The sequence below is a fragment of the Lissotriton vulgaris genome, chromosome 4_1 (assembly GCF_964263255.1).
Source record: "Lissotriton vulgaris chromosome 4_1, aLisVul1.2, whole genome shotgun sequence".
In the NCBI taxonomy this organism is placed as follows: Eukaryota; Metazoa; Chordata; class Amphibia; order Caudata; family Salamandridae; genus Lissotriton; species Lissotriton vulgaris.
In genome coordinates, this window is record NC_141691.1 from 1,722,654,240 (window position 1) to 1,722,677,834 (window position 23,595).

Consider the following 23,595-nt stretch of genomic DNA (forward strand, 5'->3'; position numbering starts at 1 on the left):
TAATACTGATATGTTTGAGCTTTACAAAGACCACCATGTTTAAACCCATACTCACCTGTGCAAAACGTATCTCGCCTGATTTTGAGTATTCCAAATTTTCATACCCGAGTAAGAAACCATTAAAGTTAAATGTAATACCTCTTTCTATATAATTTCTTTATCAACCAAGGAGCATGAGGCATTGAGCCATATGGACAGTCCTATTCTCCTCACAGACAAAAGTATACCTGACTTCATTTAACTCACTAAGTTTTTTTGTGTGTGTGTGAGAGTGTATATATGTGTGTGTGTATATGTATATGTATATATATATATATATATATATATATATATATATATATATATATATATATATATATATATATATATATATTTTTTACATTAATCTTTCATATTCTCATGCTGGGCAAGTTTTATTCAAATTATTATACAGGGATCTGGGTATCTGGAAAATATATACTAAAAGTACATCAGTCAGGCTTCTGTGCACGTTTTTAAAAACACAATACTATTATTGCTTTAAATTGTATATCTAAGTATTCGCTACAACCTAAAACAACTGTGTGCATGTTTTATTGATTACTCAACAGTGTTCGATAGAGTGAACAGAAATGCATTCTGGTCAAAATGATGTCCTTCTTCTTGTAATAGAACTACATAAAGATGTATGGGTACAAATTATGCTTTTTGATGGAACAAGTTTAACCCCCAGAGGTAAAAATAAATAACTTACGTAGGCAATGTTACATCCTAGATCGTCTTTTCATCTTTCTATTTATTGCAGACATTTTCGAAGTTCTATACCAAAAAAAGGGAAATGTTCCGTAACCCATCTAGCCTGTGCAGACTATTTGGTTATCTTATTAACAATTCAAAATGGTCTCCAAAGATATCTATCTCAGCTGGAAAATTATTATCGACAAAACATGTTAAAAAATCAAATCAGTTTTGATAAAACCAAAATATTATGCCTCAGGAACTCTGGAATTAATTATATCTGGTTTTTAGAAGATAAAGTCTTTATATTGTAGATCGGTATCCTTATCTTGAAGTTAAAATTCACAAGCAACTCAACTGGCTCTTATGTTTATTCAAATTAACCAACAATAGTTACACCCTCTCAAATCCCTTTTTTTCTCAGAAATATGGTGGCAGACCTATCGGTCCAACCTGCAACAGCTATCTACTGAAAACTGTCCTGCTTCTACTCATATGCTATGGGGTGATAGGAATGAAGAACCATGTGTTTGTAAAATGTGATGTTCTGTTTATCAATTGTATTTGTTTCCTTGATTTAAGATCTTCACTCCAAGCTCTAGAGTAAGGTTAGAACTAAATGCTCCATTACTGGTGGCAATACATGTCGTAAACCTTCTAAATGATTTCTGGGATTGCTTTACATCCAAAGAGAATACATTGAAATCCCTAATCAAAGAGGACATTTTGGCCAGTTCAGGAAATAAGTGTCTATTTTCACTCCCCTATTTAATTACGATTTATGAATATGCAGGGTTTACCAGGATTTGTAAATCTTAAGATATCTCAACAAAATGCAAGAACCTAATAAAATATACTGTAAAATAAATTAATTTAATTCTGATATTGATCAAATTTTGAAATGGAAAAATTAGAGTGGTCTCATAATAACTATTCAAGTTATCGGTTATCCTCTTGTTCTATGAAATGACAAATATACATTGACTTCAATACAAACCCGTTAACCAATAAGATGCCTCTCGGATATCAATGTTTCGATATACTTTTGTTGTATTTTGAAGGTTCCTGGTAAAAAAAAGTAATGAAAATGAAACCCTTTGCCACCTATGCCATTCGCATAATAAAACAATTTAACATATGCTATGTATGTGTTCCAAATAACTCAAGGCTTGTAAGAAATACCTTTAACGTCTAGTTAAGGTTAATGGAATTAGGACCATTCAAGAGGCTGCTGCCCTGTGTTATAAAACACCAGGAAACGTCATTGGTTCACTTTGAAATTCATGTATATTTCGGAGAGTTTATTAAAACCTCAAAGTGAACTACATTCCTGTAATTTAATCTATTGCTGCAACAGATATCAGAAACGTTGTGGCTGCTGTCCCATTTGCAACATGAGTGGTATCTTAAAATTGTACTCGGATCAAATGGAATTGATTTTACACATGTTAGTATTATTTTTGTTTTTATTGTAATTGTCTCTGTATTATGTCTTTATTATTGTGTAAAGTTTTTAAAGAACTAATACGATAGATATATCTACTACTCTAGTCTACATCATTATCATGGCCAGATACTTCAACTGATGTTCCACCCAGTGGACATGGACCTTTCCTATTTAATATTTACCCATACTTTTTTTTCTATTGTCATTAGAATATTTACTCTTGAAAACATACACAATGTTCTCAAAATAGGACTTTCCTTGCTAAATAAAAAAAAAAAAATATTTCTTGACTAAACACTGAATAGTAATGATATACGATTCAACTAGACGTATTGTACCATTTGATACAACTGTCACATGTACTGCCAGAATTTATTACATTTTTATTCTGGTACCTGATGTGTTTTATGTTTGCCATGCCTACCAACTGTATCTCATGAAGGAAGTTTAATTATAAGGTTTATATATCTATATCTTAATTCTTTCCTTCAAGAAGAGCCCTTAGCACACCAATCAAAAGAAACCTTCATAATTATTACTGGCAAGGAGTACAGTACTAGGTATTAGGACCTGTGAAATGCTACTGATAAGTAGAACGCATAGATACAAGTTTCACCAGGGTATTTAACTCCTCACTCAGTACTAACCAGACAGATCTGCAAAGACCAAATAGATATGCCACATATTGCTGGTCACCAAAAGCCTTCAACATAGTCCATACTGCAAGACTTGCATCGCCACATACTGACATCCAATAATGTTATGTTATATGGCACTTATAAAAGCGCGCGGCTACTCCCAGGAGTGTCCCGGCTCCGAAACAAAGACCACGTAACAGCCAACCGAAAGAGAAACCCAACTTGCGAATAGTAGTCCGAAGACTTACAGCTGAAACAGCCAGGTCTTTAATTTCCACCTAAACGTGAGCAGGTCTTGCACCTGTCTGAGACAGAGAGGCTGAGTGTTCCATAAACAAAAAGCTGCGACTTGGAAGGATCTGCTTCCGATCCTAGACAGCCTGACCTTAGGAGTGGAGGTCAGAAGCTGAGCGGAAGACCTCACAGTGTGTTGGGGAATGTAAAGTTGAAATCTTTAATTGAGGTAAGGAGCCCCAATCTTATGAAAGGCTTTGAAGACCAGCACCAATGATCTTTAATGAATACGTTTCAGAACTGGAAGCCAGTGTAGGGAAACCAGCAAAGGGGTCGTATGTGTCCTAGGACCTACAAGAAAAATGGCTCTAGCTGCAGCGTTCTGGATCATTTGAAGACGGCCAACCAGATACGCCGGAAGGCCAAGGTAAAGAGTTGACGTAATCCAGCCTAGACATCACCAAGGCCTGTACAACCGTCTTTCTATACGAGACCGGAAGAAGGGGGAGAAAGTTTTGGAACATTTTCAACACCTCAAAACAGTTTCAAGCCACTGATTGTATCTGGGCCTTCATTGAGAGGGTAGCATCCAGTTTAACCCCTAATATTTTTACCGTAGTCACTGGTGCTGAAGGCGGGGGGACATATTTTGCGGGCACTAGTTAAGCTAAGTATCACAAGGGCTGGAGCCAAAGAAAATAATCTCTGTGTTGTATTTCATGCCATGTTTTTACATGCTATGGTGTATTCCTTGAAGTAGTTTTAGTCATTAGTTTATCTATAAATCTTGTACTACAATCTATTGCCATGGTTTGTATGTTCCACATTCTATGGTTGAATCTGTACTGGACCTGTCCTGCTGAGCAGATGCTGTACTGTGTTCCTCTGCTGCAATAAATCCTTTTATTCATATAAACTGGACTGGATTACTACAAAATTGGCGACGATTTTACTGGTTTGTTACATCTTTCTTGAGCGTCTTTCTTGAGCTCCGCTCCTTCATTGAAACTCGATGGTTGCACGTGTGCGCGTGATGTCATCACGCACACGTCGACGCCATCTTTGTTGATCGGGTATCCTAGCAACCAAGCTCCGATCTAACAACCAAGCTCCGATCTCGCATTTTAACACGAAGGAAGATATTGTTCATTGTATAAAAAGAAAAGATCACTTTTAAACGCGAAGCAGGATACTTTTCACCAAATCAAACGAAGAGATCGTTTTTAAACTTATTTCGACAACAGGTTTGATTTTATCTAACAACTTTCATTTTCTTGACAATTCTAAGCATATTTTCTTTTCTTTTAGATTTTGTTTTCTTTTCATATACTTCACTTTTAAACACTTTTATCTAACATGCAATTTGATCCTCCGCCTAAGTTCCTACAAAATAAAGGAGAACCTCCTATTCCTTGGAATCGCTGGAAAGAGGAATTCTTAACTTTCTTGTAAGCCATAGATGGAGATAGATTCTCACAAGAAAGAAAAAAAAATATTTTATTACATTCTTTGGGTTCTGAAGGCCAAGTTGTATTCAGAACACTTCCATTACATGATGGAGGGGGAGACAGAAATGTGTTTGATGCTAGATTTAAACCAACATTTAGTGTTGCTTTGAATCGTTATACATTTTATACGAGAGCTCAGGAAGAATCTGAAACTTTTGATGATTTTTTAACAGCCTTACGTTATTTGTCCACTAACTGTAATTTTGGTCCTATATCTGACGAGATGATTAGAGATCAGATTATAGTCCACACTAAAAGCAAGAAAATTCAAGAAAAACTATGGATTATGGGTGATCCCGATTTGAAAGATGTTATTGTTACAGCAAAAGCTATCGAGCAGTCTGATAAGTGGATAAAATGTTTGGATAAGAAAGACAAAGATAATTCTTCTGAAGTATGTGCTTTAAAATCAGATTTGTCTACTACTGCTTCTTCTTCCAACAACACACAACGCAGTAGTAATTCTTTTCAACGCTCTTTCAAAAAGTTTCAGATGTGGTAGTACTAGCCATGCTGCTTCTTTCCCTAAGTGCCCTGCTATTGGGAAAGAATGTAATAAATGTGGTAGGCAAGGACATTTCAGTAGTGTATGCAAGACTACTACAGGAAATAATGTCGCTACAGGAAATAATACTAAGAGTAGAGTTTCTTTCATCACCAGTAGTAAGGAAGAATTTGACATTTCTGACAAAGACAATGAAAATAATTGTGAGAGGGGTATAGTTGTTTCTATTATTGACTCTAATGAACAAGATTTAGTTTTCCTTAAACAACCCGAATGCATTGTGCAAGTTTTAGGAGTTGATCTTAAATTGATGGTTGATTCAGGATCACCTTGGACAATTATTACTAAACAGTATTTCATTCAAATGTTTGAAGGGATTGTCACTTTGAAAGATCTTAAGGAATCTGACATAATTGCCAAAACTTTTGATGAGTCTATCATTCCGATGGAAGGGTATTTGGAAGTAGACATGCATTTTAGTGGTCAAGTAAGGTTTGTCAAATTATATATTGCTACAAAGGGAGTGAATGTGCTTGGATGGGGAGATCAATGGAGTTTTAATATAACTCTCAATCCCAGAAGACTTGATCCCATTGTCATTGTCGATAATAATTTCAATGATAATCACTCTGTCATGACTATTATTAATACTGCTGAATGGATTAATGAGATCACTAACTTGTTTCCTAAAGTTTTTTGAAAAAATTTAGGAAAATTACACAATTTTCAACATTTGATTAGACTTAAAAAAGGAACTATTCCAGTTATACAGAAGTTGAGAAATGTACCTATACATGTTAGAGATGATCTCAATGCATTGTTGAAAAATTTGATTGAAGATGATATAATTGAAGAAATTGAATCTTCTGAATGGGTTTCCCCCATCGTTTTAGCCCGAAAATCTGATCAAAGCCTCAGGTTGTGTGTGGATTTGAGGGCTCTCCATTCAAATGTTATAGTAGACTGCCATCCCCTACCAAATATAAATGAGGTAGTATGTATGTTAGAGGGAGCAAACGTTTTTTCTACATTTGATTTGCGTTCAGCATATCATCAAATTGTGCTAGCTGATGAATCCAAACAATTGACTGCTTTTCTCACTCCTGAAGGCCTTTTTCAGTACAAAAGAATGCCCTTTGGGCTGGCCTCTGCGGCATCAGTTTTCCAACGTACTATGCATCATATTTTCAAAGATCTGTACAAGTTTGTAAGATGTTTTCAGGATGATATCCTGGTGTTTTCTCCTGATAATACATCTCATAAAGAACATATAATAGAAGTTTGCAAAAGACTTGGGACACATGGACTCACTTTGAAGGATAATAAATGCAAGATGTTCTGTGAGTCTGTGGAATATTTAGGACATACTCTTTCTGGTAATTGTGTTGTACCCAAGAAATGCTTGGTTGAGGCTATAGTTAAAGCACCATGTCCTGACAATAAGGAAAAACTTCTCTCTTTTAATGGCTTGTGTGAATATTATAGCAAGTTTATTAAAGGTTTTGCAAACAAAATGGAACCCTTGAGAGAATTGACCAGACAGAGGGGGAGTTTTACTGGGGAGAGAAACAGGAGTCTGCCTTTCAGTCTATTAAGCATGAGATTGCCAATGCTCCTACTTTAAAGCCTTTCTGTATAAATAAGGTTTGTGTGGTTACTGTGGATGCTAGTGAATATGGCCTAGGAGGAGTTTTATCACAAAAATGTGGGAAGGATGAGTGGTGTGTAGTGTTCGCTTCCCGGACATTGAGTGAAACAGAAAGGAAATATTCTGTCATAGAGAAAGAGTTGTTGGGATGTGTTTGGGGAATAGAACATTTCCAGAATTTTTTATGGGGTAGTCGTTTTCTGTTGAAAACAGATCACAAACCACTGGTTTCCATACTTTCTCCTGGAGGTGGTCGGAATGCTACAGCGCGGATTGCTAGATTGATGTCCCGATTGCAAGAGTATAGCTTTGAGTATTTTCCTGGAAGAAGTAACGTAACAGCTGACTGTCTTTCAAGGTTGCCTTGTGATTTTAAATCTATGGGAGGTAACAAAGAAGAAGAGGATGTTGATTTTGTTGCCTCATTGAAAGATTTTGTGGCTGATGAATTCACTACAATTTCAGAATCCTTTTGGGAAAATGCTGTCATGCGTGACAAGGATTGGAGCGTTCTTAAAGATTATATTTTGAAAGGTTGGCTTAATGGGAACATGGTACCTCCAGAGTTGAAATCTTTTCATCAGGTCCTCAGTGAGTTAGAGGTAGATAATGACTTGATTTTTAAAAGTGGGAAATGTGTACCTCCTGAGGGTATGCAAGAGGAAATTATCAGACTTGCTCATGAGTGTCATTTGGGAATGCCTTCTATGAAGAGATTAGTGAGAACCAGTTTTTGGTGGCCAGCAATGGATAAAATGATTGACCGAGTGGTTCGTGATTGTTCTATATGTGTTAATAGTGATAAAATGTTGAAAACTTACCCTGCTCCTCTCATACCTATTTCTTGGCCAGAGAATCCTTGGAGGAAGCTAGCATTTGATATATCTGGTCCTTTTAATTGCTTACCTCAAGATGCTCGTTTTGCTTTGGTCTTAATAGACTACCATTCAAAGTGGCCTGAAGTCAGGTTTGTTTCTTGTGCTTCTTCACAAGTTATTGTAGAATTCCTTAGGTATTTGCAAGAGAAGGTAGTCCGGAGGGATTAATCACTGACAATGGGGTGCAATTAATATCTAAAGAAGTGGAAGATTATCTTAGTTCTTGTGGAATCAAACATATTACAACTCCTCTTTACGAACCACAAGGAAATTAACAGGTTGAAAGGTTTAATCGCGTGTTAAAGGATTCAGTTGAGTGGGCAAGGAAAACTCCAAATGTGTGGAAGAAAGTTATTAGAGAAAGATTATGGTTGTACAGGATTACTCCTCACTCAGTTACTGAACTTAGTCCTTTTCGTTTATTGAGAGGGAGGGAGCCAGTGTCAAAGTTTTGTCCTTGGTGGATGAAAGAGAAATTTAATATTTCTGATATTTCTACTCCTGTTGATATTCGCAGTACTTCTTTGAGGGTCAAACACCACCAAGAGAAAATGAAAGAATATCCTGATTCTAAGCATAAAGTGAGAATCCCAGATTTTACAGTGGGGCATTTAGTCAGGATACGTAAACCTGGTTTCTTGATTAGGGTGCTTCAAAATTTGGCCCTGTTCGGAAGGTAGTAAAAGTTAACGTTAACAGCATTGTAACTAATGATGGTAAAGTATGGAATGTTAGACGCGTTGTAAAATGTCCTAATTTTTCCACTGTGAAATACCCAAGTTTTTCCACTTTTAGTTCTGACAATGTTAAAGTGCCTGTAAAGGACGACACTGTTTCTTCAAGAGTTAAGACTAACAAGAGAGTTGTCAATGTACCCCTTCGATTTAAAAATTGATTTTTCTTTCCATTTCAATTTAAAAAATTGATTTTCTTCTCCTTTTATTTTTTTTTTCCTTCTCTTTTTCTCTTTATTCTCTTCTTCCTTCTTCTTCCTTTTTCTTTTTAGGGATAAGATGTGTTGTATTTCATGCCATGTTTTTACATGCTATGGTGTATTCCTTTAAGTAGTTTTAGTCATTAGTTTATCTATAAATCTTGTACTACAATCTGTTGCCATGGTTTGTATGTTCCACATTCTATGGTTGAATCTGTACTGGACCTGTCCTGCTGAGCAGATGCTGTACTGTGTTCCTCTTCTGCAATAAATCCTTTTCTTCATATAAACTGGACTGGATTACTACACTCTGATTTGTCAGAGTTACATTTCAGTTGGTTAATTCTGAGGCAGGAAAAAACCTCAGATAAACAATTTTTAATAGCATTGCCATTAAACTCTGCCCCCTTCTCACATGTGAACAATTGAGTATCGTCCGCATACGAAATTATTTTCACACTATGCTTCTCGGCTATGAGTGCGAGAGGGGCCATATACAGATTGAACTGAGTAGGGCTCAAAATTGAGACCTGAGAAACTCTGACGTTCATAGGCAGTATATCGGTAGTAAGAGGAGGGGACCAAATCATTTGTTTGTTATTAAGGAAGGTGAACCATCTCAATACGGTACCTCAGACAACGGACTCCTCAAGTCTGCTCAGCAGTCTGTTATGGGGTACAGTGTCGAAGGCAGCAGAGAGGTCCAACAACACCAGTGCTGCATTGCCTCATTTATCCAATTGGGTTTTAATAGCTTCAGCAACTTCAAGTAATGGAGAAAAAGGCAATAAAGAGATGGGCCTGTAATTACAAGCTGCACTAGGGTCGGCCGATGGTTTTTTCAGCAGCGGGAGGATTTTGGCCAGCTTCCAGGACTGAGGCATAAGGCCCTCTTGAAGAGCGGTATTAAGAATAAAATTTACTGCAGGATTAAGTACCTCTGCAGTAGAAGATAGTATTTTGGCCAGACAGGGGTCAGAGGATGAGCCAGATTTGAGAGCCTTCATAATTGAGAGGGATTTTTCAAGAGAAATAGCAGGGAATGAAGATGAAGACATTAGCTATAAAAAGGTGCTTGTCGGTGGATATTTGTTTACTGCAAGACTGGGAAGGAGTGCAGAAGAGGAGGGGCCCTGCACAAAGAACTTCTGGGATATGCTCGCCTTTAGAGATGCTGACACTCAAAGTGAACAACTGCTGTTGGAGGCTCTGAATGTGTACATGAAAACCATGCTGGGGCATGTCCCTGGTGTTCATTAGTGCAGCATATTGTCAGATTAGGGGGTAGATTCACAGGAAGAGCATGATGAACTGAAGGTCAACCACTTTGGCGTTATGCCGGAAACAGGAAGGTTTTAAGACCTTTGCGGAAACGCAGTGTGCAGGGCTCAGCTCGAAGTTTTAGGGGAAGCGAGTTCCAAAGCTTTGCCGTGTTAAATGAGAATCTTCTCCCACCAGTGCGGGCCTTTTTGACTCTAGGCACCATCAAGAGATGTTTCGTGTCTGACCGCAGCGTTCTGCCAGCTTTGTAGGGAGTCACTAGATTTTTTAAAATAAGGGGACCTTTGCCTGCAAGAATTTTATGAGCGGTACAAAGTGCTTTAAAGGCCACTCTCTCCCGCACGGGGAGCCAATGCAGTGCCTTCAATGCCGGTTTCGCAGATTGCGTCCTCGGAATGTCCATGAGCAGCCTTGCCGCTGCATTTTGGACCTGTTGAAGAGTCTTAAAGGTTGATTCAGGGGCGCCCAAAAAGATGGCGTTACAATAATCGAGTCTAGATGTTATGAGACCCTGAATCAGCAGCTTCCTTGATGTTACCGGTAGTAGAGGGAAGATTTTCCGAGCCGACCTGAGCAGGGCATAACATACTCCTGCTGATTTCTTGGCTTGGGTGCGGAAAGACAAGTCTGGTTCTAGCCAGACTCCAAGGCTTTTGATCGCATCTTTGGGGGCCGGGGGATCGCCCATACATCCCGGCCAACTAAGCGGCGGGAGAAGGGTAGTTTTACATGGCAGTGGGACAATCTAGCAATGAGAAGAACCAACACAAGTGCTTAGGAAGTTTTTCCCTGAAGTTGATTCTCTATTGTCACCATCATGGCGCGCTGCCTGTGTAGCTCCTGCTGTTAATTTGTCCTTTAAGTCTTGACTTTGATATTTCGCCCTCTACTGTTGAAGTTGTCTTATGCTCTCTCTGATACATTGATATTCGAATTGCAGATCTTTTTGGAAAAATATCTGAACAGTTTTTAATTTTTTTTGTCATATGTCCAGGTCACTAATCAAGCCTTGGACTTGTGGTTTTCTGCTTACCAGAGACAATGAAATGACAAACTATGATGTGTACTTTGTCAAGCAGTTGCAAAAAAAACTAGAGATTTTGTTCCAAGAGAGACACTCTTTACAAAATTGGTAGGTTTTAAGATTTTTTAAATTGAGCAGATCATATGACTTTTGTGATGTAGTCGGTTCGAATTTTTGACAGTGTTATACATGGTGATTTCACTGTAGACGAACTCTGCAAAAATAACTGGTTTAGTCCAATGTTTAGATATTGTAAATACATTTTCTGCATGTAGTCTTGGCAATTAGAAAAAAAACTACAAATCCACTGTATGCTTTTTAAAATCATTTAGCATAACAGTGCAATTCCCCATTTCTCATGAAAAGCAGGAGCTGCATATCACAGCAGACAGACTGCTCGGCCAGAAAAGTAATATTTTTTCTAATATGTGAGTTACTTAGTCACCAGGTTACGTCTTGAGTACAAGATATGAATTATTCAACAATATCTTTCCTTGCTACATTCAGCAAAACATTTGTCATAGGCTGACAACTAGAAGGGGTAGAGCTGGCAGAATACCGTAAAGTTGTTTAAAAAACTTTTGTCAGATGTTCAGGTCATCAATCAGTTTGTAAAGGAGACTGTCAGGTCAGGAGCTTCTGCTGCTGATTTGTGCCACAAATAAGTCATATGTTGTGTGCTATTCTCCCCCCCCCCCCCCACCCCTGCACTGTACTGAACCCTTTCTGGGTGTTGTGTAGGCCCGCAGTCCACTAGTGTTGCAACTTTCTTACATCCCCATGATATCTCTCGTGCCTTCTTCTGCGTTGCCTTTGTTGCCAGGCCTCACTGTCCCATATTGGATTAGTACAGGACGTTAATAGTGTGTTTACAAAAAATAAAAAAACACTTGACCCAAGTATTGTAGAAAAATAGCGTGATGATAAGAATAACATGGAAATGAATATTGCAGATTAGAATCCCATGTTTTAAGTATTTAATGTTTTCAAATATAGCTGTATATAGATTTTTCATTATTTTGTAATGTTTTATGTTTTTGAGTGTTATTATTTCTCAATATGGTATTTAATTGTTTACCATTTTAGTTGTAATTTATAATTTTAGTAATAGGTGTTAATTGTTGTCTTTGAGTTTATTTTATTATTTTGGGTGAGTTATGCTTGTTGGGGAGTAAGGTGTTTTTTAAATAAAATATATATATAGATATATACACATATATATATATATACACACACACACACACACATACATACATACAGAATTCAGGTAAAAGAATTCAGACAAGCCCGTAGTTCTTCCAAAAGGTGTTTATTCGGCAAATCAAAGAGTCGAGGGATAACGCGTTTCGAACAACAAGTTGTTCTTGATCACATGACCCGCGTTCATCTCATGCCACCTTTTTAAAGGTGTAGCCACACATCCATAGAAACAGAAAACCTCTTTCGTTATATGTTCAATAATTCTTGATACATATTGACTCCAATATCAGTTATTGTCAGTAAAATTCAATAATACAATCAATTCTAACAATTGTGATTTTGTGTGAAAATGCATCATTTCATAAATGCAAAGCATAAAACCCCAGCGTGTTGTTCTGATGCAATTCAAATATAACAGAATTCGTTAGGTGGCCCAAGATTCAGGTTTAGTACCAATGCAATATTGTGGAATAAGCTATCAGAGCTCAAAAGCAAATTATGGTATAGTACCATATGTCCAGTTTGAACAACCCAATTCGTACATATGTGTACCTTTTACAATAAGCCAGTATTAGTATCATGACAGAAGAAAATACATAATTAACAGGTACAGATGAAGGTTGATTTGGTTGTCTCCTATTTCAAACCTAGGAAAAAAGGGAAAAATATATTGGTTTGCTATTAGCATTAGATTAGTCTTTAAAATCCATATTGACACTTCAAGGACCACAAAGGTACACTAACGTCCTTACAGAATATTTTCTATTGTTTAATCAAGCTGGTATAAATAACGAGGGTGTGCAGGAGGGGAAGTTTAAAAGTTACATTTATATGGTGAGAATACAGCTCCCCTACTGTCCATACCACTGTCTACTTCAATTGTACATTTTTAAAGATGGGAATGTAACTCCTCATCCATATTTAAATCATCGGGAAAGCGGGTACCTGCCAATAGAATCAACCATGACTCTAATTTGCTTAGCGCCCAAAGTCTATCTCCACTTCTGATACTGCTTTTAATCGTTGCAATCCCTATATAACTTGCTTTTGATGCATCATTCTGGTGGAATCGGCTAAAATGTCTCCCAGTGCTGTATGAGAAGTCCTGATTGGTAATTGCACGCCAATGTTCTAGAATGCGTTTTTTACAGATGCTGTGGTTGACCCTATGTACCATAAATTACAAGGGCAACGGATTAGGTATACCACAAACTCCATAGTGCATGTGATTAGAGTGTTAATCTTCCATTTCATTTTCATTTTAGGTAGGAGGATCTCATTGCAGTTCTGACTGTACTTGCACGCCTTGCAATTCCCACATTTCCTGAACGCTTTCGTGGTTTTTAACTAGTCAGTTTCTTTCGGGGATAAATGGCTTTGTACTAGACAATCTTTTAAAGATTGGCATCATTGGTATGAAATGCCCGGAGTGGTACCGATGACATTTCTCAAGATGGGATCTTGACTTAGTATATCCCATCTATTTTTTAATATTTGCCGTATTTGGTTAGACTGGCTGCAATATTTTGTTATGAATCTCACTTTAGGGGTTTCAGGACTGGTCGTCTGAGTACTAGTTTTGGGAGTTAGGGCCTCCTCTCTTGATATCTTATTAACTCTGGATTCTGCCTCCCTGAGTGATTTGTTAGAGTATCCCCTAGCTTTAAATCTCTCTTTCATCTCCTCCTTAGTCATTTGAAAATATGATTCAGTAGAACAATTGCGTTTAGCTCTTAAAAACTCACTGAAAGGGATTCCCCATCGAAAGCTTGGGGGGGTGAGCACTGAGCACTGGAGGAATGGAGTAGCGAGTTCCCTGCTGTCTCTTTGCGAAAAAGTGTGGTGGTCAATTGGTTGTGTACTTTGGTAACTCTGACGTCTAAGAAATCTACAGAGTGTCTGCTATAGTTTCTTGTAAATTTTAAATTCACATTGTTGATATTAAGACAATCAATAAAACAATTCAAATTGTTCTCAGACCCTCGCAAGATAAAGAAGACGTCGTCTATGTATCTCATCCATTTAACTACATTCAATGCCCATTTCTCCGTGAGGTCATTCCAGAGCACCTGCTTCTCCCACCAGCCAACCATGAGGTTGGCATAGCTTGGGGCAAAGCAGGTGCCCATGAAAGTCCCCTATATAGACATATATATGTTATACATTAAAAAATATTTTTCAATTTATAAACTAATTTGTGAATGAGATTATTGATTATTTAAAATATTTAATAACTAATTTTGTTAATTGTTTTTTTATTGGTCAGAATATCAATTATGTAAACTGACATCTTTAATAATTTTGTATAAATTAAATACTTATTTGAAAGTTTGTTATTGGAATAACCATGGGCATTTACTTGCTAGAATTAATTGATTTATTTTAATTCGTTTATTTTTGGTTTGCTAATTGATTGTTTTAGGTATGTTTTTTTAAATTTGAAATGTATTTAATTGTTTTACTAAATCAAATGTTTTTTGGGTTGTTGGGCTTGTAAGGAAGTAGGGTAGGAAGTGCTTTTTATTATATCTTGTTGTTCTTAATAGGTAAATGTTTTATTATTTTGCTCAAATTATTTTAGTAAATGAGTATTATGGTGTTTCTAAAAATTTTAAATCCTTTTTTCTATTTTGTATATATTGATATTTTTATGATAACATTTTATGTTGTCATTTATTTTTTCTTCAAAATTTTATATTATATGGTTTTCCAACCCTTTCTCTAATGTTGCTTTGTTTGGAGTAAGAATTGTACAATGTATTCCTCCGAATTATAACACTTATTTTAAAAAGTGATTTTGAAGATGGAAAGTTAATTTTGATTTGTTTTATTATTTATATAAATGGAGTTGATTTTTTTTCGTCTTTTTAAGTTAATTATTTTGCTTTTTGAACTGTAAATATTTCCCTTTTTATTACATGTTGTAGCTTAATTGTTTTATAATATTGGTTATTTTTTATTTAAATTTAGATTTTTCATTTTATTGTATTTAATTTTAAATTACACTTATTCCAATTTTACATTTTTAGTTTGTTCAACTTATTTGAGAGAGATACATTTTAGTAATCTATTTTTAAAATGTAATTTTAATCTAAGAAGTAGAATTACATTTTGTATAATGTTTTTAATCATAAATGTATATACGTTTATGTTGGGAAAGGTGGGAAATGTAGAACACTAGCCCCTGTCAAGGAAAGTAATGGTGCCTGAAATTAACTGAATTGAAGACGCTGGGAAGTATTAACAATGGGAAAGACAGAATACATACAACGAACAGGAAATCTAATATAAATTACTGCCAGTATACTCCATTATATCTGATTAATCTTCCGTAATGTTAATATTGGTTAGGTCCGTCAGAAGCTGCCTAATGGTACTTAGACATCCTGCTATCTTTATTTGGCCCCATCTACCCATCCACTCCCTCCATCACTTGCCGATTGGAATGTTTTGCTGTGACAATTTCTGTATCACAGTTTTTATTAACATCTTTAATGTTTCACTCTTTTGCCAATACCTGTGATTATGTTTCAAACATTAAAAAAAAAATCTTAGTTTTGTGTTTGCTGCATGGAATATTTCGTGAAAAAAGCCATAAAAATCAAGTTTAATACCTTCTTGTTTATGTGGCAATATGTATAGAACACAAACCTAACTGGACAGCATAATTTTAAATATTTGTATATTGCAATATCTGCTAGTGCGCGGTATGGCTTGGGGAAAGAGGCACATGTTGCTTATTTCCTCTTGAAATGTTTTTGCCCATTATGCCCTTTATCCTATGATCATCTATTTGACATATTTCTTGTCTCCTTTTCTGTTTAGTTCAACGAGTCTGTGAGCAATGAGCTCAACATCGGGGTTGGTACGTCATTCAGCCTTTGCACTGATGGGCAGCTTCACATCCGGCAGGTTCTACACCCAGAAGCTACTAAAAAGGCAAGGCATATGGTATCTTTTTCTTCTAAAGAGGAGTTGTATTCAGACATAATTTGTGCATTATTGTCCGATATAGAATACGGACATTGGCTCAACTAATGTGGCTTTTTCTAAGATCTAAAGATGGAAAGTCCTCCTTTTATTTAAGACACTGTAGTACATGTTCTATTTCTTCCATAGCAGCATGTCTGGGGAAAAATGTTGTAAGACCTTAAAATGATACAGTATCCACTCTATAATTTTTTTTTAAGTAACTGAACCAGGAAGAAACATAAAATGCTATAGCAAGGCAGATGCTAGACCTTCAAGAAAAGATCCTCTTAGTCATTAACCAGTGGAGGTATTAGTGTTGGTGGAACTATAAAAGCTAATATGTACTAACTAGGTAAAAAGGAGGTTATCATCTGTGGGCAGATAACCGCGATGGATTAGTACTCTCCTCCATGACTTTATTACAATTAGGACCTTCTGTCATTAAGTCTAGGAAAACCATGATTTTTATAACTGAGAGCTCATATTACGCTTGTTTAAATCACGTCAATGGTATTAAAAGACACATGAGAAACAGGCTTGGGAAACAGTCCCACAAGCAAAGAAACATTCATGCTGATCAATTGCATGACTGACGTGACCCTCTTGGCTAAGGTACAGAAAGAGATGCGAGTCAGAGGGCTTTTGAAAGAGATGAGTAATTGAGGAAACGACAATCTTAAAGCTGATGTTCTAGATTAATTTTCCTTTAACCCGTGAATAACCCACAATTGTGATCGGGAAGGAAATAAATTCTACTGACTGATTCAAGTTAGTTCTGTTAACTTTTTAATTCTTCTCATAACCTGTAAAACTCCCGGATGGTGTGAAGTTCCTACCTGTTATATCCAAGACTTGGATTTAATAAACTCTTTTGAAAGACATTAAAGAAAGTAAACTAGTCAGTTTGGAAAGGGACATTTTAAAGAATGCGATCTCCGTTATCTCAGAATCTATTATGAAACATAGAATTCCAGTTTTTGTGTGGGAGAAAGATGCCATATCTCTACATTTTTCATAAAGCCTAGGTTTTGAAGGAGAGGTGGCATATTGAAACTGATTTTAGAGACCTAAATGATCTTGAGCTACGAATAGCATATGTTCTACATAAAGCAACTTACAGACACACTGTGATCTGAGGTGAGCAGAAAGTTGTATTTATTTGTTAAAATGTTTAGATGCTGAGGAATGACCCAGAGGATAATTCATGGTAGGTGTCTAGCCACAAGAAACTGAGAAGTGTTGGGAGTGTGGTGTAAAATCATTGTGGATACAAAAGAGAAGTTTCTATTGCCCCTTTGGCTAGAACGCCTGAGAAATTAACTGTGAATATTGGAAAAAAGGAAGAGGAGGATTAATTTAAACTTATAGTTCAAATAATTTTATTTCAAAACATTAAACTATCTGTAAAATCCATGGATCTGTTGAAATGTTCACCCAATTGTAAAAAAAAAAAGTGACCTTGCCCCCAGCATTAATTGAGCAGGGAATTGAATTTTCAATGTTCCTTTGGATTGCCCTCTGTTGTATTGTTGTCTGAAGAAATGCTTTTTTGAGGGGAAAAATGTAGGTCTCTGTAAGAAATAACGTTCTAGAAAAATATTGGGTACTGTCATACATGATAATGTGACTGGCAGGGTCGAACCCAAGGCCAGTCTGGCCGTAGTGGGCACCAGGCGTTTTCCCTAGTGTTCTGCAAGGGTGTGGGCCGGGTTTGGGCCCATGGGGGGCCCGCAATATCTGCCCCCTGTGAACCCCTTGCAACTGCTGGCAGTAAAGCAGAAATGGCTATTGATAATCTCTTACAGGAAGATCTGTGCCTTTATCAAATCCTATGAATGCCAGGACTTACTTTGTTAATTCCTTGGGGAATTTCTTCAGAAGACTCTGGACTGACGACCCTTCTTTGGAAGAAGGTAGATAATAGTTTATTCATTTGTAATTAGAGGACCTTTTTGTCTCTTCTGTGATATGGCTGTGTTAGCGTTGCCCATGAAACAGATTACTCTTTGTATCCAGTGGGAACATTTGACCAGCACAACAGAATTTGGGCCATCTTTCACATTCTTTGCTATGTCTAATATTTGTATAATTGGGTCAACACCATTTAAGATTTTTTGTTGGCAAACTGCTCAGGCTGTGGCAATTCCCTGTTTTGAGGTATGTACCCGAGTTTTGGAAAAACATAGTTCATTTTGGCTGCTAAGATTTGTTTTTATTAGAATATTTAAAAGTTCATCTGCTTTTTTGTTACTTGGATAAACAAGTAATGGACAAAGGTATTATCTGAGGACATTAAATACTATCGGAGTCAGAACTGGTGTCCACATTTTTGGCAAAACAATTTGTTTGATTCTTTTATGTCTTAAGGGCCTACAGTAAATGGTGAGAGCAGGGTTCAATCCGTGGTTGGGTCCCAAAAATCAGAGAACCAACTGGTTAGGATAAACCAATCGCAGAAGAACCTGCATCATCAGAATTTTGCAAAGAGCATCCTTTCCCCATAGAACTAAGGTAATAGGGAGAGAATCAACTAACTGCCATCAGTTGTACTCTTTGTATGTATTCTTGCCACAGATGCTGTATGTGGGCAGCGAAAATGTTATAAAGGAGAAAAGCAGGTATGGTGCTCTAGACTAATCATTAAGAGATGAAGAGAGAGTAAGCGCTGAGCTGTAAGAAAGAGGAGGTGTCCTCTTTGCCCATACTGTATACCAATGTCTGGTGGTTATTTGGCATATGCATGCTGGAAATTGTAGTTTGTTTCACCTGACTGCTGTTCAAAAAAATAGCAAGGAAGAAACATAATATGCATAATATGTTGTTCTAATAGCATTATTCCCTACGTACTGGTGGGTGTTATAACTTGTAAAATTGCACTTCACCGTTGCCTGTGGCTTTGGCCCCAAATTGCGGGCATGTAATTATTAGTGGTTACCTCCCCAGGCCCTGGGCATTAGTTACTGATAAAGCAATGACTAACGCACAGTATGAGTTAAGAATAACACAATGCATGCCATTTCGCTTGTAAATTTTTACACAATATTTGATGAATGCTATAGTGAGCTCTGTGGATGAAATATATATGGTTGTTCTTGGTGGAAGGATCAAGAACATTTTTGTTGAAGCACCAATATTTAGGGAATTACATGACTTCTTGGGGAACTCTGAGTATTTATAAAATGTCTGCTACTTGAAAATGCCTGGTCATCAACATCATTGCATGGAGGGAGGCTAATGAAGAATAAACATTTTAACACAGAGTTGTATGTTTCCCTTTAAGTTTGGAAATTTGATTCATGTCTGATCATCTCTGTCACGTGTGTCCACAAGCACCCTAGTTTGTGACCCTCGGCTCTAATGTTGGTGCTTATTGAGAGAAAAAGCATAATAGTAGTATTCCTTGACCCCTGGTCTTGAGCTGCTCCCCAGCTGCTGCCTTAGCTCCATGGTAAGATCCGCTTTGCTGAGCACTTCTGAAGTCGCCAGTTCGAGTCCGCAGTCCTGAGGTCCAGTGGCAGCCTCCTCATTGGTATTTTGGCTGCATCTTCCTGGGAGACCTCAAGTTCCACCCTCCACAGATGCCAACTCCACCGACCTCCTCAAAAGATTGGACCACATTGGCCTCAAGCAGATAGTCACCGACCCCACGCACAGAGCAGGACACATATAGGACCCCATCTTCACGTCCAGCAACAGAATCCGCTTCAGCCAAACCTCAGAACTTCCCTGGTCGAACCACTCCAATGTACACTTAACCTTCACAGAACCGGCCTGTGCTGCCTCCACCCAACACAGTGTCCCCTTCCACAGCTGATCCAAGGTCATTTGGCAACAATGGACATATGCCCTCAGCACCACACAGCCCAAATACACCATCAACTTGGACCAGGCAATACAGGTCTTCGGTGACTGGATAATCAGCGCTGCTGACGGAGTCGCTCTTACCAAATCAGCTAAATTGCACAGACCTTCCAAACAGGCCACCTGGTACACCCTGGAACATCAAAACACTGATGCAAACAACTAAAAAGAAGATGGCACATCAGCAGGAACCACACCGACAAAGCCACCTTCAAATCAGCTCTCAAGAACTACCAACAACAAATCAAAGCTGCAAAAAGAGACCCAGACCCCCTAGCACGATATGGGCGCCAACAAAGCAAAGTATCACTTCACCATCATTAGAGTTAACCTGCCCGTTAGCCTCTGAAAATGCAATCCCCTCATCACAGGAACTCTGCAACGCCGTTGGCGACCACTTTCACAGGGAGATAACCATAATCTATAAATACTTCGATCCCCAACCCTCCAACATCCTCAGCCTCTGATCGACCACCACTACCCGCTCACCGCATGGGAACAACGCAATACACTGAACACTACCACCCTTATGAACTCCATCCACTTGGGTGCACCCACTGCCCTCTCCCTCCACCTCCCCCACACCTCGCCCTCATCCCCACCGATACTTCAACCTCGGAAGAGACCAGATCAGCTGCCAGTTTGCCACCATCATCAATGCCTTGATAACCACAGCCACCTTTCCAGATGCCTAGAAAAGCACGGAGGTCAAACCTCTCTTCAAAAAACCATCAGCAGAACCCAGTGAACAACAATTCCACAGCCCTATCTCTCAACTACTGTTCCCTGCCAAAGTCCTGGAGAAGGCCATCAACTGCTAACTCACTGAACACCTGGAGAGAAACAACCTACTAGACTCTTCCCAATCAAGCTTCAGAACCAACCAGCAAAAAGACTACCCTAATCGCCACAACAGAAGACATCCGCACCCTACTCGACTGAGGACAATCAGCTGCCCTGATCCTGTTTGACCTCTTCACAGCCTTCAACACAGTCTCCCACAACAATCTTTTTGATCGCATTTGCCAAATTGGTATCACAGATGATGCACTCAGATGGATGCCATCCTTTCTCATGGGACGCACCCAGAGAGTCCACCTCCCTCCCCTCACATCTCAGGCCAAGCACACCATCTGCGGGGTTCCCCAAGGCACATCCCAACCCTCTTCAATGTCTACATGACACCACTCACAGACCTCGGCGGAGCCCACAACATAATCTCAGCAGACCCTGCCTCAATGAAGACCAACTTCCACAACTGCATGAATAACGTTTCAGTCTGGATGAAGAACAGCTGCCTCAAGCTCAGCATGTACAAGACAGAGGTCCTGATCCTTGGCAAACACACCACACTCTGGTGTCTGTCGGAACTCTTACCCAAACCAACGCCAAAAGACCATGCCTCCATCCTCGGCATCATCATCATCATCATCGACGGTGAACTCTCAATGAAATTTCAGGTCGGCGTCCTCTCCTAAGCCTGCTTCCACATACTCTGCATGCTCTTCAAATTCTTCCAGTGACTCCCCATCAGTACAAGGAAGATGTTAACACAGGACCTCATCACCAGCCGACTGGACTACAGCAATGCACTCCATGTAGGCACCACCACCGAACTCATGCAAAGATTCCAGACAATCCAGAACGCAGCCATCAGACGGATCCTCGACCTGCCCAAGAGAACACACATCACCCAGCACCTGAAAGCCCTCTCCTGGTTCAGAACAGATGCCTTTTCAAGCTCTTGACCCATGCCCACAAAGCCCACCACAACCAAGGACCCACATACATGACCCACGCCTGCCCTTACACCGACCCACCGGGAACCTCTGCTCTGCACACCTCGCCCTTGCATAGATTCTTCGCATATGCCACTGCCCTGCCGGAGTTCGCTCCTTCTCCCACCTCGACGCCAAAGCCTGGAACACCCTCCCTCCACCTCCTTACTGCACCCTCGCTGACTGACTTTAGGAAGGGGCTAAATACCTGGCTCTGTGACCGAATCCTGCAGCAAGAGCCTGGATACCCTCCTGGGTGTCAAGTTGTCCTCCAAGTTCAACCCGATTGAGAAATTGTGAGTGGATTACTGCAATTTCCCATCATAAGAATATAATCAAATTATTTTCCTACGGTAATGTTCATTTAAAAAGAAAGCGGAGGCTCTTGAATTGTGATTTTGTAATTCTCGAGTCTGACTCCATTTTGTTCTGTGCCACCATTTTGTGTTGCCCTCACGTAGGCCTATGAAGGTAGCCTGGCGAACAAAGTGGCCTGGCCTTTTTAGTTCATGTATACATTAACTAGGTTTCTTTTTGACTCTGAAATGAACTGTAGGAAACTGACCTCGCAAAGGCAATTTCCCTGATCGATCTTTGTCTGAGATGGTCAATCAATGTTCAGGACATCATTAACTTTTAGTTTCCTTGGACATGCCTTATCTTGTTCAGCATCTGTTACTGTTTCTTTTTTTTATGTTTCTTCATTTCCTGGGTTATGCTTTTAATTATAGGTTTGTCCGGCTTGTGGAGATTGAATTTGGGACATTCCTAATAATTAACTTTTGGGTTGGGATACTGTAAATTGAGTTTTTGTTATGTGATACTTTGATTGAAAATGTACCTTATTGGCTAGAATATTGTGCAGTGGGTGTACATTTATAATGTGAATATTGGGTATAAAAGGAGACGTCTCGCCTTAGTAAAATGCGAAGTCTCCTGAGAATTTACACCGTGATGTATTTCTTGGATCACTGTTACTAGCTGCAGCTAATAAACTTGGTCTCTGATGCCGTCCAGAAGTATTCTGTGTCTCTGTATACCAAGACAGGCGAACTCTAAGATCTTAGGCGTGCCCCTGACTCTGCTGGGTTAAACCCCGGTTCTTCAGAATATCGTTCTGACTTTCTGGAGGAGCCAGTGAAAGACTTTTCTAGCCATCAGACAATGATAGTTCCTTGGAAGGACAGAAACTCAGAAACTCATTGAACGCCTGCGTTTTGAGTTTCAGTTCACATGAAGAGCCTTTTCATATTTTTTGTTTACCAACCCCTAAGAGAGAATTGTAGTAATCCAGCACCAATTAGAGTGAGTGCAAACCTTGATGGAATGAGGATGAACTTTGTGGAAACTCGCTGTACAAGGAATGGCAGGAATAAATGTTATTGGAGGAGGCCATCTACTAGACATCACTAATTTCCTACTAATAATTTAGAAAGGAGTCCTCACTTTTTAAAAGGACTCTCACCCAGGAAGATGTGTGGCATGCTTTATCATTGAGTCCTACATCCGACACTGCTACTGTTGCCTGGGGGTCTCAACAGCACTCTTGGAGGAAGCACTTTGATGATAGTCCTAAGGACCTGAAAGGGTTCTTGTTTTGATGGGTTAAAATAGCTTTCATGTGTATCCAAAACTCCTTTACTTGCAGGGCACCTTTGGCAGATTAAAAACAGGGTGGGGCATAAGAGGACACTCTTATTGGCTCCGACATCCGCAGGTCAACATGTTTCAGCCAGTTAGATGTAGCCTAGAAGGTCACCAGGCTTTCATCAGGACCATACAGATCACCTAAGTTCTACAATGATTAGTCTCCATTATAGTTCTATTAACATTATGGGGGTGTGCCATTTAATTACTCCAGCCTCCCATTCACACTCACTACTTCATTGTCTTTTACCAGCTTGTTGTGTCACGCGGAAGTCTGGCTATTACCAGTTACCCAAGTTATCTGGAAATAGGTGACACATAAT

The 23,595-nt window shown here is 38.7% G+C and overlaps 1 protein-coding gene across 3 annotated transcripts in view; it reads left to right on the plus strand.

The window, feature by feature from the left end:
- The window catches only part of ESRP1 (epithelial splicing regulatory protein 1), a 384,375-nt gene that overhangs the window by 71,675 nt on the left and 289,105 nt on the right, over positions 1-23,595 (plus strand). For all 3 annotated transcript variants that reach the window (XM_086966011.1, XM_086966012.1, XM_086966013.1), the window contains exon 3: positions 15,840-15,953. In XM_086966011.1, the coding sequence (XP_086822137.1) occupies positions 15,840-15,953 (114 nt within the window). The remainder of the gene's footprint in view (positions 1-15,839; positions 15,954-23,595) is intronic.